Genomic DNA, 17,409 nt, shown 5'->3' with positions numbered 1-17,409 from the left:
TTCAGATATGACAGGGATGTTGACATTATCAGATTGGGGATTTAAAATAACTATGATTGGGACTTCCCTGGCGGTCCAGTGGTTAGGACTCTGCGCTTCCACTGCAGGGGGGCATGGGTTGGGTCCCTGGCTGGGGAACGAATGTCCCTGCAAGCCACGTGGCGAGGCCAAAAAAAAAAAAATCTATGATTAATATGCTAAGGGCTCTAGTGGAAAAACTAGACAACATGCGAGAACAGATGTGTAATGTAAACAGAGAGATGGGAATTCTAAGAAAGTATAAAAAAGAAATGCTCAAAATCAAAAGCACTGTCACAGAATTGAATGCCTTTACGGGTTCATTGGTAGACTGCACACAGCAAAGAGTCAGTGAGTCTGAGGATATGTCAATAGAAACGTCTCAAACTGAAAAAGCGAAGAGAAAAAGGACAAAAGATTTGAAACAGTGTATTCAAGAATGGTGGGACAACTACAGAAGGTGTAGCATATATGTAACGGAAATTATGCATGTTCCCGCGCACCAGGAGGAGAAGACAGGAAAGGACGGAAGAAATATTGAAAGCAATAATAATAATCCCCAAGCCACATTTTCAGGAAATTCAGAGAACACCAGATAGGAAAACGCCAAAAGAACTACACCTGGGCACATCATATTCAAACGGCAGAATATCAGACAAAGAAAAAATCCTGATAGAAGCCAGAGGAAAAATTGTCCTACCAGTAGAGCAGCAAGAATACGAATTACACGGGGCTTCTCTTCAGAAATTATCCAAAGGAGGAGAGACGGGAATGAACAGTCTGATTGCTGCACATCCTTGCAACACTTGTAACTTTATGGTTGTTGCTACTGTTGTTTTTCCTTTCTTTTTTATAACAGCCATCCTAGTAGGTGTGAAATGGTATCTTGCATATGATTTGAATTTCCCTAATGTGCTTATTTCCTGTGCTTATTGGCCATTTGTATATCTTCCTTGGAGAAATGTCTATTCAAGTCCTTTGAGCATTTGTTAATAGAGATGTGTTTGGCTATTGAGTTGTAATTCTTTATATATTCTGGATATCAATCTTTTATTAGCTATATGATTTGCAAATACTTTCTCCCATTCTGTGGGTTGCATTTCACTCTGTTTATAATGTTCCTTGCCACACGAAAATTTTTAATTTTGATGAAGTGCAACTTAATCTATTTTCTCCTTTGTTGCCTGTGCTTATGACGTCAATCCAAGAAATCATTGTCAAATCCAGTGTCAAATCCAATTTTGCCCCTGTGTTTCCTTCTGAGAGTTTTATAGTTTTAGTCACTACATTTAGGTCTTTGATCCCTTTTGTTATTTTTGTATATGGTATAAGGCAATGGTCCAACTTTATTGTTTTGCATGTGGACATCCAGTTTTTCCAACACCATTTGTTGAAAAGACTGTCCTTTCCCCATTTAATGGTCTTGGCACCCTTGTTGAAAATCATTTGCCCATATACCTGAAGGCTTATTTCCAGGCTCTATATTTCTTCCATTGGTTTATATGCCTGTCTTTATGCCAATACCACACAATTTTGGTTACCAGAACTTGGTAGCAAGTTTTGAAATCAGGAAATGTGAGACTTTCAAATTTGTTCTTTTCAGGATTGTTTTGACTATTTGAAGTCCCTTAAGGTTCCATATGAATTTTAGGATGTATTTTTCTATTTCTGCAAAAATCTCTCATTGCGATTATGACCAAGATTTCATTGAATCTGTAGATCGTTTGGGGGTAGTTATTAACATCTTAACAATATTGAGTCTTCCAATTCATAAACATAGGCTGTCTTTCCAGTTATTTGTCTTCTTTAATTTCTTTCAGCAATATTTTGTAGTTTTCAGTGCACAAGTTTTAGCCTGCTGGGTTAAGTTTATTCCTATTTTATTCTTTTTGATGCTATTTTAAATGAGAATTTTCCTCAATTTCCTCTTTGGATTGTTCATTGTTAGTGTATAGAAATGCAACTGATTTTTGTGTGTTGATTTTTCAACTTTGCTGAATTTATTAGTTCTAACAGTTTTTTTTTTTTTTGGTATGTGTGTAATCTTATGGTTTTCTGTATATAAGATAATATCATCTGTGAACAGAGGTAGTTTTACTTCTTCCTTTGGAATTTGGATAGCTTTTATTAATTTTTTTTTTTCTAAAATTCTCTGGCTATAACTTCCAGTCTTATGTTGAATAGAAATGGTGAGAGTGGGCATCACTGAATTGTTCCTGATCTTGGAGGAAAAGCTTTCAGTCTTTCTCCACTGAGTATCACGTTGGCTATGGCTTTTTCATATGTGGCCTTTAGTATGTTGAAATAGCTTCTTTCTAGTATACATTTCCATCTGTTCACTTTCAACCTATGATCCTTATATCTAAAAAATCTAGTGCCTCTTATAGTTGGATACTATTTTTTTTTGTCCATTCTCCCATTCTATGTCTTTTGATTGAGAAGTTTAACCCATTTACTTTTCAACTAGTTACTGATATAAGAACACTTTTGCCATTTATTTTCTGTATGCTTATAGCTTTTTTGTCCATTTCCTCCATTACTGCTTTCCTTTGTGTTCAGCTGACTTTTTGTAGTGACACATTTTTATTCTCTTCTCATTTTTTTTTGTATAGTCCATAGATGTTTTCTTTGTGGTTATCATGGGAATTAGATACACCATCCTAAAGTCATGACAATCTACCTTAAATTGATACCAACTTAATTTCAACCACATATAAAACCTCTATTCCTTTACAGCTCCACTCCCCTCACTCTGTGTTACTGATGTCACAACTTACATCATTATATATTGAATATCCATTAACATAGATTTATATTAATTAATTTGTCTTAAAAGACTGTAGAAAACAAAAATTGGAGTTACAAACCAAAATTACTATACTTTTTTTTCTATTTGTCTAAGTATTTACCTTTACTAGAAAACCATTTATTTTCATATGAGAGTATAGACATATTCTCTAGTGTCCTTGTATTGCAACTTGAAGGTTTTTTCCCCCAGCATTTAAAATACATCATCTTATTGCTTTCTGGCCTGCAGGTTTTCTGCTGAGAAATCTACTGATAGTCTTATTGGGGATCATTTGTGATGATCAATGTGATGTCATTTTTCTCTCGCTGCTTTCAAGATTCTCTACCTTTGGCTTTCAACACTTTGATGATAATGTGTCTTGGTGTGAGTCTCTTGGGTTTATCCCACTTGGAGTTTGTTAAGCTTATTGAATTTATATCTGTATATTTCCCTAAATTTGACATGTTTTCAGCAATTATTTCTTCAAATATTCTCTGTGCCCCTTTTCTTTCTTCTCCTTCTGGAACTCCCATGATTCTTATACTGGTCTGCTTGTTCTGTCCCACGAGTCTCTTAGGCTCTGCTCATTTTTCTTCCTTTTTTTTCTTTTTTTCTTCTCAGACTTGATAATTTCAAATGTCCAGCCTTCAAGTTCACTGATTTTCTTCCGCCTATTTGGTTTTTTTTAATTAAAAAAAATTATTTATTTTATTTATTTATTTTTGGCTGTGCTGGGTCTTCATTGCTGCGTGTGGGCTTTCTCTAGTTGCGGCAAGCGGGGGCTACTCTTCGTTGAGGTGATCAGGCTTCTCACTGTGGTGGCTTCTCTTGTTGTGGAGCATGGGCTCTCGGTGCGTGGGCCTCAGTAGTTGTGGCATGTGGGTTCAGTAGTTGTGGCTCGCAGGCTCTAGAGCTCAGGCTCAGTAGTTGTGGCGCACGGGCTTAGTTGCTCCATGGCATGTGGGATCTTCCTGGACCAGGGCTCAAACCCATGTCCCCTGCATTGGCAGGCGGATTCTTAATCAATGCGCCACCAGGGAAGCCCTCTTTTGCCTCTTTGAATGTGCTGTTGAATCCCTCTTGTGAAAATTTCATTATTTTTCATCCTGGAATTTTCTGTTTTGCTCATTTTTATATCGTTGCCTTGTTCACATGTAGTTTTCCTAATTTCCTTTAGTTCTTTGAGCATATGTAAGATGGTTGTTGTAACGTACTTGTCTGTATGCTTATAGCTTTTTGTCTCTCATGTCCACTGTGTGTGTTTCTTCAGAGATTGTTTCTGGAGATTTATTTTGTTCCTTTGAATGGGCCATGTTTCCCTATTTCTTTGCATGCCTTGTGATCTTTTATTGAAAACCAGGCATATGAAAAAACAGCCACTCTACCAGTCTTTGCAGACTGGCATGGGAGACGTTTACTAATTAGCAGGTCCCTGAGCCTGGAGATCAGCACAAGGTGAAGGCTTAAGAGCTTCTAAGGTCTTTTCTGGGAATATATCCTGTCTGTATATATGCTGTGCCTGTGTGTATATGCTCTCAACCACCCCTGCCCCCGCCCACCCCCTTCCCCTGGCTGCTTCTAAATGTATTTATTTCCCAGACCTAATGAAACTTAAAAGCTTTTGCACAGCAAAGGAAACTATAAACAAGACGAAAAGACAACCCTCAGAATGGGAGAAAATATTTGCAAATGAAGCAACTGACAAAGGATTAATCTCCAAAATATATAAACAGCTCATGCAGCTCAATGTTAAAAAACCAAACAACCCAATCAAAAAATGGGCAGAAGACCTAAATAGACATTTCTCCAAAGAAGACATACCGATGGCCAAGAGGCACATGAAAAGCTGCTCAACACCACTATAAGAGAAATGCAAATCAAAACTACAATGAGGTATCACCTCACACCAGTTAGGGTGGGCATCATCAGAAAATCTACAAACAACAAATGCTGGAGAGGGTGTGGAGAAAAGAGAACCCTCTTGCACTGTTGGTGGGAATGTAAACTGATATAGCCACTATGGAGAACAGTATGGAGGTTCCTTAAAAAACTAAAAATAGAACTACCATATGACCCAGCAATCCCACTGCAGGGCATATACCCTGAGAAAGCCATAATTCAAAAGGACACATGCACCCCAATGTTCATTGCAGCATTACTTACAATAGCCAGGTCATGGAAGCAACCTAGATGCCCATCAACAGATGAGTGGATAAAGAAGATGTGGTACATATATACAGTGGAATATTACTCAGCCTTAAAAGGGAACGAAATTGGGTCATTTGTAGAGATGTGGGTGGACCTAGAGACTGTCAGACAGAGTGAAGTAAGTCAGAAAGACAAAAACAAATACCGTATATTAACACACATATGTGGAATCTAGAAAAACGGTACAGATGAACCTGTTTGCAGGGCAGAAATAGAGACACAGATGTAGAGAACAAACGTATGGACACCAAGGGGGGAAAGCGGCAGGGGGTGGGGTGGTGGGGGGATGAATTGGGAGATTGGGATTGACATATACACACTAATATGTATAAAATAACTAATAAGAACCTGCTGTATAAAAAAATAAAATTTAATTAAAAAATAATAAATGTATTTATTTCCCAAAGAGTCTCACTCCAGCTTTTTCTCAGGGTCTTAGATGTTCTGTGTATTCCTCTGCCCACAATCTTTTGCCCCCAGGCACCTGTGGACCTGTGGTTCCCCTGCAGTTTCACATGCCAAGGTGCCCACCAGTTCCTTCCATGGCTTCCAGACTAAGATCCAAACTTTGCTGCTGTTCCCTGAGTTCTGAATCAGGAAGAAAGATACCAGTCCCTTGGGCAGCCCACAGATAGGCTAGAATGTTAACAATTTCCACTCAACTCTTTCTGGTCCAAGGGACAGAAATGAAGATCGGGCCACTTCCTCTTGACTGCATGGTGGGGGGTGGAACGAGGGCAAGTAAAGGCATCACAAAACCTTCTACCATCCTGAGTGAAGCTTCTTCTTGACTGAGTGTTCACTTGGTTTCTGCAGATCTCTGCTGGTTTCCAGAGCTTCTAAATGTTATTTTGGTTAGCATATAGTTGTTTATTTGATGTTTTTGTGGGAGAACTAGGGCCTGGATCTTCCTAGTCTGCCACCTTGCTGACGTCCCCAGTATTTAATTCTTCTGAGTGACTGAACATACTATTGTGTTTTTAATTTCTATTTCCAATAGTTCATTAAAGTATAAAAAATATAATTGTGTGTCGCCCTTGTACCCTGTGAGCTTGTTAAACTCACTTATCAGTTCAAGGAGATTTTGGGGGAAGATTCCTAGAGGTTTTCTATGTAGACAATCATTTTACAACTCAATATTGAGTAAAATGCAATGAAGGGGTAGGCGAAGAATTTGGACACTTTACAAAAGAAGATATAAGAATGCCAATAAGCATCTGAAAAGATGCTCAACATTATTAGTTATCAGGGGACTGTGCAAATTAAAACCACAATGAGATAATCTTATACATCCATTAGAATGACTAAAATTTAAAAGATATGAGAATACTAAGTGTTCGTGAGGATGTGGGACACACGGAAGCCTCACGAACAGCTAGTGAGGATGCAACGTGGCAGCTTTGGAAAACTGCTCGGCAGTTTCTAAGTTAAGCAACCTATGATCATATGCCCTGGCCATTCCACTCCTAGGTATTTCTCTACGAGAAATGGAAGTATATATCCAAATAAGAATTTGTACTTGAAAGGTTCACAGCAGTTTTACGTACAAGAGTACATGACTGCAAAAAACCCAAATATTCATGTGATAGATAAACGGTGGTCTCTCCACAAAATGTAATTTATCTAGTAATAAAAATGAACCACTGACAAATACAATAACACTGTCGAATCTCAAGAGCATTATGCTAAGTTGAAATGATTCCACTTACATGAAATTCTAGAAAAAATAAAGCTACAATGATAGAAGGCAGATCAGTGTTGCCAGGGGGCCAGGGCACGGGGGGAGGGAACTGACTGCAAAAGAGCACAAGGAAACTTACTGGTTGATGGAAATGTTCTAATCACAATAGTTGTGATGATGACACACTGTATCCACTTCTCAAAGCTCATCAAATGGCGCACTTAAAATTGGTGAATTTACTGTTTGTAAATTACATTGGAATCAGTCTGACTTTAAAAGTACAAAATTGAGTGCTAGGCACAGATTTCTTTGGGCTACAGGTGCCCACTGCCCCAAGATACACAGAAATGTGGAATAGAGGAAACAATTTTCATTTACTCATTGATTCCATTATTTATTTATTAAAAAATATTTCTTAAATACATGTTAGGGGATAGGCACAGGATTAGGTGTTGGGGATACAGAGGGACAAAGCTTATTCTGTGATAAGTTTAGGAAAAGGCTCCAAAGGAGCACAGGAGAGGGACGTGTAGCCCAGACCGAGAGTGGTCAGGGACGCAGGCGGCTGCTGAGCTAAATCTGGAATCATGAATATGTTGTGCTCCTCCTTCCCAAACATGTTCACACGGCGATCCTCAGGGAGAGCTAGGAGGCTCTGTAACGCAGAGGAGACAGCGGGGGCTTTCCAGTCGGGCAGATGTGGGCCCCAGGGCTGGTCTGGGTGCTGACTAGCTGTCGGACCTTGCAAAAATGTCAATCAAGCAGAAACTCATTTTTTCCATACCCAGAATCAGGGTAATCATAATTATCTGTAGGTTGTTCTGAAAATAAATGTTAAAATAATCACAAAGCATCCAGCTTAATGAAGGATGTCATTAATAACTGATAATGAGGTACACGTATCAGCCATTCTCAGCCATTTATGATAAACTCTTTCTACCATCCTGGTCAAACACGAGGGTAAGGAAAGAGGTGACTGGGACCCCTGAGAGTCAAGACTCACAAAGTGTCATGACCAGTGGAGTCGGGGTGGAGTGTCCTCTCAGGAGCCAGCCAGGAGATGGCCCTGGCCCAGGGACTGGCAGAGGACCCAGGAAGTCATCCAGTGCCTTCCCTTCTGCCTGGGGTGGTTCTGCACCACATCACTGCTCTGACTTGCATCTTCCTAGTGAAATTTCTAAAGTTCCTTCCGGTTCTAAAACTCCATGATCCATGAAGCAAAATTCAAAACACAAAATCCCAGCAAAGGGACTTCAAGGATATCACCTCTCTGATAAAGTCCTCTGGCACTAAGCAGCTCCTTTGACTTTGAACTGTCACACTCATGCCTTCATTCACAGGGTTCCTGCTGCCCATGCACAGCAAATGAGCATTCCTTGGCCTGCAAAATCTCTTGACAACTTCCTTCTGCATTTGGATACATAAGATTGTGACTATCCAAATGAATCATACGGCTTAGTTTTTCCAACCTTTGTGACACAGTTCACTGCACGATGAGCTTCCTGAGGGCTGGGGCCGTGTCTTCGTCATATCTGCATTCCTAGCCCCTGCTGCTTCAGGTCTGTGGGAAGACGAAGTGGGCACATGTGACAATACTCTGCCTCAGAGTAAGTACAACTCTCCCCTTACTGGTGAATCACCCTGCAGGGGCTAGGGAGGCACCTTCCGTCCCCAAATGGACTAAAGCACACCTTGAGCAGATAAATTCAACTATTCAAAACAAAACTCGAACGTAGTATCCATCACCTTTCCAGGATCAAAAACGGGTTAGGGCTGGGGAGACACCGTTCCATCCGCTGCTCTATGAACTGGTGACCTTGGTCCAGGTACTTAGAAACTCTGAGCCTATTTCTTCATCTACAAAGCAAGGAATGTAATACTGCAGCCCTTACAGGCTGAGGCTGAGGCGAGCAGGATCACTGGTCTCAGGGATGAATGTCTGGAGGGATCCTCCGGTTTGGAAGCCTGAGTACGTTTGTCCCCCCTTTGTTCCCCCTCTGCCGGCGCAGCTAACATAGTTTATCTCAGATTGGCAGTGCCTCGCCCCATCACGGCAGGATTTTGTAATCCCTCCAGGCCAAATTGCAACAACTTGCTTGACTTGGGCCACCAAGGAGACCCAGGGAGGGCAGGGTCCCAGAGCCTGTCACCTGAGAAGTCTGAGTCAATGTGACCACACCTGGCCTGCCCCAGGGCCCAGCTCGCAGCTCACCTCCCAGTGGGGAGCCCTAAGCCCTCCTGGGACTCTGGTGTCTTCAGGATGACCTGGCCACGCCTTCCTGTGCTGCACCCTGGAGCTGGTCGGCCTCGAGCACGAGCACAGAAGTGGTTCGGGAGCCCCGGTGACAGGGGGCACTGGGAGGGCGGGGACGCCAGCGCCTTCCCGCGTCCGGGGTCTCCGCTTTGTATAGGCAGCACTTACTCTCATTTCTCCTCTTGTGCTTGGAGGAGGAGAGGAAATGCATTGAGGGCTTTCTGTCAGGTGTTTCGCTGGGTCCTTTTTCCATTTAATCCTACCGCCGCCACTTGAGGAAGGGAGTCTTGAAAATGGGGCCCTGGGAGGGGGTCATCCGAGCTCCCAGTGGCAGGGTGACAGTCACACGGAAGGTACAGGCGGAGTGGGGAGGAATTCACGATTGAGCCCTCAGGCTGGGCGAGGAGGTCTCACACATACGGGTTCTCGTGCTGAGAATCAGAAGGATCTCCAAGCGGGGCCGGGGCCACAGCCGCGCAGCCCTGGTTAGTCATCTTGGTCTTGGGATACACTTCAGGCCTTCGGTTCGTTTGCTCCTTCATTTAAGGGTCCTCCTGCACCTGCTGTGTGCAAGGCATTGTCCTGGGTGCTCTATGGATACAAAGAGTTACTCCACCTCCAGAGGCCCTCGACCTGCATGGGGAAAATGATACACCCCAAAGTTCTATTACAGGGTAGACTCTGAGTCAGAAAGCGCTAGGAAAATTCGCAAGAAGGAGAGATTGCTTCTGGGGGCTGATGAGAAAAGGCTGGAGAATGTTGATGGCATCGAAGGCAGGCCTTGAAGGCCAGTAGGTGAAGAAGACACCCAGCAGAAGAGAGGGGGTGGGGATAGAGAAGAGCCAGTCATGGGCAATAACAAGAGACTGCAGGCCAGGGTGGGGGACCCTCGAGGCAGTGGGTGCAAGGGTCCGGGAGGGTGTATTACAGAGTGAACTGGAAGAATGGAAGGGAGAGCCAGGCCACGAGCCAGGCCGAGGGGGCAGGAGGGAGGGCGCGCTAAGCTGTGAGCCCCGTGGGGCGATGACTCACCTAGGACACTGACGATGGTCACTTAATCAGGTTGAATTATTACAAACAACCACAGATGCTAAAGTCAGAGGGCTGAGAGCACGGGGTACACACAGCAGTAACAGGGTACGGAAGGTGGCCTGGGAAGGGTGAACCAGAATTCCTTCCAGACCCACTGAATTTGAGGGGCCCTCGGGCTGGCTGGCTGGAGATGCCGGATGAAAACATCACCTGGCTTGAGACTGACTGGTGAGGGACAGAGACACAGCGCTAAGACTCGTCCAGAAATGAGCAGAAATGTCAGCCATGAATACATATGTACAGGGAACGGAGAGAGAGAACAGAGTGAGGCCGAAACCTTCAAAGACCTCCTGCCTCCTTCTCATGCTTAGCTGACAGTAGTAGGAGGAAGGGCCAGGGGTATTCACGAAAGGACACTCAGGAAGGGAGTTCTAGGGAGTCTAGGAGAAGGCGGAAGACGGAGACAGCCTGGAATGAAGCCCCTCGCCGGGGGGAAGCCACGAGGACGAGGGAGAAGGGGATGCTTCCACCAGCTAAGGTGCTGGACATCGCCCCTGGAGTTCTCACACCCTCATTTCCCCAAGTTCTGAAGGCTGGAGTTGGGGTTTGCCTTCAGCCATTTTCCATTTCCTTAACAAATGTGTGTCAATAGCTGTTTGTTCCATCTATGTTCAAAGGGTGTCCTGGTTGCTAGGTGATGTGAGGCTACCTGAAGGCCACCCCTCCTAGAACTTCCACACCTGGTTCCCTCAGCCGATGTGCTGGTAGCAGGAGGGATGAGGGGGGAGGGGAGGATGAGAGAGAGAAGCTGGGGTCTATCTTTCTCACACGCCCCACTTACACAAAACACATTTTTAGTTTACTCTACATGGAGGAATGTGCACATTAACTCTGCTTATGTATCACAGACTTAGAAATCCTGTTAATAGGGAGATTTTAGTAGAAAGTCATTCCTCAGGTTCAAGTCAAATGAGTGAGCACAGAATGTCTCACAGCTTACCACCCAACTCGATTAACACCCGCCAAAAGCTGAAGGAGATGCAACACCGTCTAGCCCTTGTAGACGCAGCCAGGTCCCAGGTATGTCCCACAGAGAGCGTCCCAGGGCACAGCGGCCCATTCTCAATGGCACGAGTTAGTAGGTCTTGAGGGTGGGTAGACCCTATAGTGGATTTGTTTCCCCGTCCTGAATTGGCCTGGGCTCCGCCTGAAGTTGCAGCTCAATAAATGTTTTTAGAACAAATAAATGTCTTTCGGCAACCATGTACTTTGCTCTAAGGAAACGCAATATAGGAAATACCAACAGAAAATTTGAGATGTAACTCATTACCAAATTCTTCCTTTGGTCAAATAATTCACTGTAGTTTTCCTTAAAAGTTGACTGCTAATGCTTATATAAATAAGCTCAGCACAGGTCGGAGGAAAGCACACGGTAGGCATGCGTGCTTTAGCCCACGCCCTGCAGGCAGCCTCAGGGCCCCAGCAACCAGAACGCCCCCTGTCCCAGCTACCCTGCCCTGCATGCGCCTCTCTCGGCCTCCCCGGCCCTGTCCCTATGGGCTTTGTGCATGTCGTTTGAGTGTATTCAGTGTCTCCTAACTGGAGAGCGTACTTTCATACAAGGAGTCTAGTCATCCTCTTTATTAGGACATACTAATTTGCTCACTAATAACTGAGCACTATAAAGTCAGATATCAGAGCAGCGATCTGACCTCCCCAGCCTCACAAGCCAGCGCAACAGGCTCTGAACTGCAGTGGCTGCAGAACCCGAAAGACAAACAGGGTGACAGTGGGGAAGTTCTTACTCAAATCTAAGTACGGCGCTGCTTGCTGGTCCAGAGGCTGAGATCGCTCGGGGAGATGGTGCTGAAACATTTCTCTGATGCTGTTCCTAAAAAACAAAACAAAACAAAACAAAAAACAGGTCCCGGCTTGCTCCTGCCAGGGTCAGCAGCAGGTGAGGAGAGAAGCAGGGATAGGCACTGTGGTATAGAACAAATGCTGGTTTTGCTTTCACCTTTCAGAAGGATCAGTATTTTCTACAAATTGGAAGAAATTCTGTCTTTGTTTCGTAGACTGGCAAACAGGCCTTATGAAGCTGAGTTACTTAAACAATTTCCCACCAACCTCTTGACCACACTGGAAAGGAAAACTCATCAAGAATTTCTAACATGCGGTGTTAGAAAGCATTTTCAACAGTTCGTATCAACAATACTAACTCAAGTTAACTGCAAAACTCTTCACAGTTTGCCAGCTGCTTTCAAATATATTCTCATTTAAATGTAACAATGGCATGTGAAGAGCAACAGCCACAGAAAATCTTGCTAAAGACAGGTGACGTCACAAGGGTGAGGACTAAATAAAGCAGTGCGGGCGTGTGGCCAGGGCAGAGAGGAGACTAGAGCATTGCTGGTTCCCTGGGAGCAGCATAAACCTAGTGATAAAAATCAAAAGAGGTCCTTTTATAAAGCAGAGTTTATCTGTAAAAGGGGATAAACAATAATGGTTATCTTACTGGGTTGTCTGAAGACTAAACAAGTTGATTTATTTAAAGTGCTCGGAACAGGGCCGGGCACATAAAACAGCAGAGAGTGATAATTATTTTCTATTACAATTAACAGAAAACAAAAGAAGGGCACTACAAGACAACATTTAAGCACCTCTTCATGGGACAAATCTTTTCCTGGGAACCTACTTTCCCTCTTAAAACTGAAGGATGCCAAGAAAAGCACTGATGACTACAGAATTAATACATTTTCACCGAGTGAAATAAATTAAGGCAAAAAATAGGGCTCATATGTTAACAATTTTTAAAATATCATGCCTATGAAATTCAAGTGTCCAGAGAGCATACATTTCATTGTTCTAAATTCCACTTTGATTCAGAAAACTAAGTGGCCTGAAAAGGAGACACTTGGGAAAAATGAAAGCTGAGCATTTCTAGAGGAAATATTCTGTGTTATTCAAAGCAAATGGTCACGATGTCTGCTCTTTGCTGAGCGTGTACCTTTTTCTCAGGCTACCCACTCGATTATTAAAATCATTCAGTTCTTTCTGCGATGCTTTAATATAATAATTGCCACGGTCTACAGGTGCTCTCCATGAGAGTTGCACTGCAACAGTCTCGCGATGCGACTGCCTTGGGTTCCCAACTCTGAGAGCACCCCTGAGCACCTCCCTCCTCTGGTCTTCCCACTGCCCACTTCACCCCACCTGGCCGAGATGCAGCTCCCTGCTCCCTAAATGCCCATTTGTTTCCTTCCCCTGCATACAATTCAGCATATCCTCCTGGCTCTCATTTTTACTGGCAAATGAAGTTAAAAGTAAATGAAAAGGCAAAAAACCCTACCCCAGTCTAATATATATCCATATATCTGTATCTATATATAAATAAAGATAATTCTCTTTAGGTTTCATACATACCCACTCCCTTCTGGAACTCTAGTTTCTTTCTGGAACTCCCTTCTGGAACTCTAGTTCTTTCGGAACTCTAGTTTCATATACAAGATAGGACAAGCACAGATAACTTGGCATGTGCCCTCTGTGAAGAAAAGTGACTTTAAAAATCTTTGGTGCTTTATTAGACTGGACATTGCCTGGGATTCTAAACTCTGAGGGCCACAATAAACTCAGACACTACAACTCAGGCTCTGAATTCATACGAATTTTCTCTGTGGGGTGTGTGCGTGTGTATCCTTTTAAACAACTAGCACCATTCGGAATTCTTAGGAGACTAAAATCAAACATTCTTCATATATTTTCTCAGTTTTAAGAAACTTGGGGCCATGCTTCATTTCTAATGTGTGACCCCGAGGGTTAAAATCCAGGGCAAAAGCTCATCAGGTGGTAGTGAGTTTTCGTTACTGTTACCCAGGAGCATCTATAAATCAGGTGGAAGGCAGCACACGACCCGCCCTTGTACCACATCCTCAGAGTTCCCGAAAGGTCTGTAGGACCGGAGCAGGCAGCCAGCAAGGGGTAAGAGAAAACTGGGAACTGAAAATCTGGGGGGTGGGGGGGCGGAGCAAGGAAGATGGAGTAAAAGGGCGAAAGGATGAAAAAGAAAAGGAGGGAGAGGTCAAGAGAACAAAGACAGCAGAAGAGAGGAAACCACAGTGCTGGACCTCTAAATCTTAAACATGTGCTTTCTTTTGCATTCTGTGTCCCAAAGAGGGTGTAAAGCTGTCTGCAGTTTTCCGGGGAAACCGCGTGGGGAGGGTTTACGCTGCACACGGGGAGACACGCCACGGGACGGCAGAGGCAGTATAAACCCAGGAGGTGACACCATCTGGTGGGAGCAGGACTGAAGGTGTCTTTTACTCTTTATGTGATATTTATACTTCTAGGAGCTTTCACAAGGCAGTTCCAGTCTAGATGAAAGTAATTTCATAAGCTTAGAGTCTCAGTTTTTCTTTCAACTTCCTGAGGATCCCCTGACGGTCACCGTTAAGGAGGAGTCCACTCTAGGGCACCTGTCCTTGAGGACACCTAATGGAAATGTATCCGACCACCGACTCTCGCTGAGGAACCGCAAGAGGGCTCCTGTGAGAGCGCTGGGAAGTTAAACTGCCCCCACCGTCAGCTCAAACTCCTCAAAATACACGGCTGCCACTGCTTAGTGGAAAAGACGGCATTAAAACAAATTCCCCATCAGAACCAAACCAGACCAGACCAAAACAACTCTCTGATTTGGGAATGTAATGATATAAAAGCAACTTGGCAGAAACATACGGTTGGCTATAGAACAAAAAGAGCTATCTGAATGCCAACTATTGCCTCTTAATCCTTTAATTAGACCGAGTCCTTCAGCAGGAAGCACAGTTCACTGTTACTGAAAGAAATCAAGAGCAAATACAGACTGTGAGAGACCTACACACACAAGCACGTGCACATAACGATGTACTCACATGAAGGGGAATAAATACGGTGGACTCAGAGTCTAAGAAAGAAATGTATTTGTTTCTGAGAGCCATGATTTGGGACACTAAGAAGTTCTGGGAATCCGATTTGGGAAAGCGTGAGGGCGAGATGCAGCAGGGCCGGGCGTGTCCGAGGCTGCGCGCGGCTCGCGGAGTGAACCGGCTCTGCCGTCGGGCCAGGGAGTTTGCCCCAGCAGCGCCCTGACAGCTGAGAAGCTGGGAGGCCCTGGCTCCAGAGAATTTATTTGGAACCTTTCTTCTTTTTCCTCTTCTTTTTCACTGGTGTTTCATCCAGCGTACCGTCCTCTGCTGTCTCAGCTTGCTTCTGTCCCCTTTTCTTTTCTTTCCTGTTTCTGGGCCTCGAGGGAGGGTCCCGGTCATCGAGTGGCGCCACGCAACCTTCTTCACCCTCAGAAGCAGCACCAGAATTCTCGTCCCAGCGTGGGTCTCCCAGCTGCCACTCAACTTGGTCTCTCTTCTTCTTGGCCTTGGGGTGGGTGCAATTCTCCACACTTTTATCTTTCGCCTCTTTCTTTCTTTTCTTCCCTGCTTTCCTTTCCACTGGGGTCTCTGAAGCCTCTGGCCCCACGGCCGTGCCCTGCGCCTTACTCTTGCGCTCCGCCATGCGCCTGGCAAAGTACTCGCGGATGGTGAAGGCACTGGTGGTCATGGGGGAGACGTCAGTCCCCTCTGCAGCGTCGGGACTGGGCTGGCCCTGAGGTGGGGAGAAGAGTAACACCGGTTACGCATCAGCTAGTCACTCACCACCGCCCGGAGCCCGTGTGGCTGGGGGGCCGGGCTCCCCCTGGACCCCTTGCCGGCCGTCGGGTAGAGCTGAGCCGCACGGTGCGGAATGCAGTGGCCACGCGCACCAGCTGAGGGCCGTACGGGGTGGGAGGCCGGGGAGTCGGAGGCTAACTTCACAAGGTAGATGGTGAGTCACCTGGACGCCATTCTGACAGAATGGCCCCTTGGCAACAAGCTTATAAATGGCAACGAAGTTCCCAGAGTCTCCATCAGAAACAAGGACCCTAAAAGCCCGGAGCTCTGGGGTGTCGTCAGACACCTACTTGGTCTCGCTGTGGATACACAGGCCTTTGCGCCCTGACCCACAAGCTCAGACGCCACGCGTATATGGGAGCCCCTGCTAAACCAGGAGCCACGTGCCAGCCTCGACCCTGGTGTGTCCAGAGCGTGGCCCTCTGGCCGCTCAAGAGAGGAGGCACCGGGGCTGGAAGGGCCCGTGTGCCCCCTTCCTCCTGGAAGGAACAGGAGAGCTGGGGTGCCCTCTGCCCTCAGCTGGGGGTGGGAGACATGAGACGCCCCCCCCCTCACACTGCCGTGAACTAGACACCCATGGCTGTGTCCGTCTGCTTCTAAATGGAGGAATTACTCACTCATAACCGCCGGGATTAAGTGTGGTTTACATTTTAATTTTACATGAATACACTCAGTTGTAAGGCTCGAGAAGGCTTGAGAAGAGGAAAACAAAAATGCTAACTTAATAGGCTGGGATAAAAAATCAAATGCTGCTATCACACCATATAGGTTGTGGCTGGCTGGCAGTAGGGAGATGAAAAGGTGTGTGTGAAAAAGGAAGCACCTTCAAATGGAAGCATATAAGGACTGTGCTTTAGGTAAGGTCAGTGTCTGGAATAATTCTGCCCACAGTCTTTTAAAATAATCAAGCCCTTAAACAAATACACTAAACTTAGGTTTTCATAATTACCTGGCTTCTCCCTTCACATTCACTTATTCACACAGGACGAGATGGGTGGTCCGACCCTTTCATGAGGTGGGAAAACAGTTTTCTGAATAAATCAGTTTCCAAATTAGGAGTCTGCAAATTATTCTGAACTGGGCGGGCAAAGCTCTGCTTGTGCAGCTAACTTTATTACAACCACACATATAACTGGACAAGGTATTTTCTTGTTACAGCAGCACTCAAAACCCGGCTCAGTGGGATCAAAGTTGCGTCCCGTCTGAAATTTCGGCTGAATCAGTATTATATCAGTGGGCAATTGGGCTCTGAATGGCCGCTGACCCAGCAAGCTCTCCCCAAAGGGTACCTTACCAACAACATCACAGCTTATCTAATCAGCACAAACCTTATTTTACTCAGGGCTAAAACCACAAAATCACGTAGTCAGTTTCTTAAATTTCAAAAGGTAAAATGCAGAACATGTGGAATAAACCAAATAAGCTTTTTAAATGTTATCTATCAATATTCAGTTTGGGCTGGAATCCCACGAGGTAATTTTGAGAAAAATTTAAAAATAGCTGCCACAGGAGCCAAAAACACAAGGTCACTTTGTCTTTTTGTTCCTCAAATGTTGAAAAAGAGCTGAAATTTTGCACAGCAGGATGAAAAATCTTCTCAAGGCTCTCCTGATCCCAGCCAATCCCCGCCTGATGGACGAGAAAGGTCTTGCCTTCCGTTTAGTAACGGCACACAGCCACACACGGCAAGTCTCCACGAAGCAGGCCTGTTTACATAAAATAGGTCTCA

The 17,409-nt window shown here is 44.7% G+C and overlaps 1 protein-coding gene across 2 annotated transcripts in view; it reads right to left on the bottom strand.

The window, feature by feature from the left end:
- The window catches only part of SOX7 (SRY-box transcription factor 7), a 118,830-nt gene that overhangs the window by 22,444 nt on the left and 78,977 nt on the right, over positions 1-17,409 (bottom strand). The window contains exon 7 of one of the 2 annotated variants that reach the window (XM_033857571.2): positions 11,787-11,872. In XM_033857571.2, coding sequence (XP_033713462.1) covers positions 11,787-11,872 — 86 coding nt within the window. Of the gene's footprint in view, positions 1-11,786; positions 11,873-14,919; positions 15,616-17,409 lie in introns of those variants that run through there. The other variant, XM_004310577.4, reaches the window with a different exon arrangement.

Source organism: Tursiops truncatus, chromosome 6 (genome assembly GCF_011762595.2).
Source record: "Tursiops truncatus isolate mTurTru1 chromosome 6, mTurTru1.mat.Y, whole genome shotgun sequence".
In the NCBI taxonomy this organism is placed as follows: domain Eukaryota; kingdom Metazoa; phylum Chordata; class Mammalia; order Artiodactyla; family Delphinidae; genus Tursiops; species Tursiops truncatus.
Note: the sequence above shows the minus strand (reverse complement) of the source record. Positions and strands in the feature narration are given on the sequence as shown.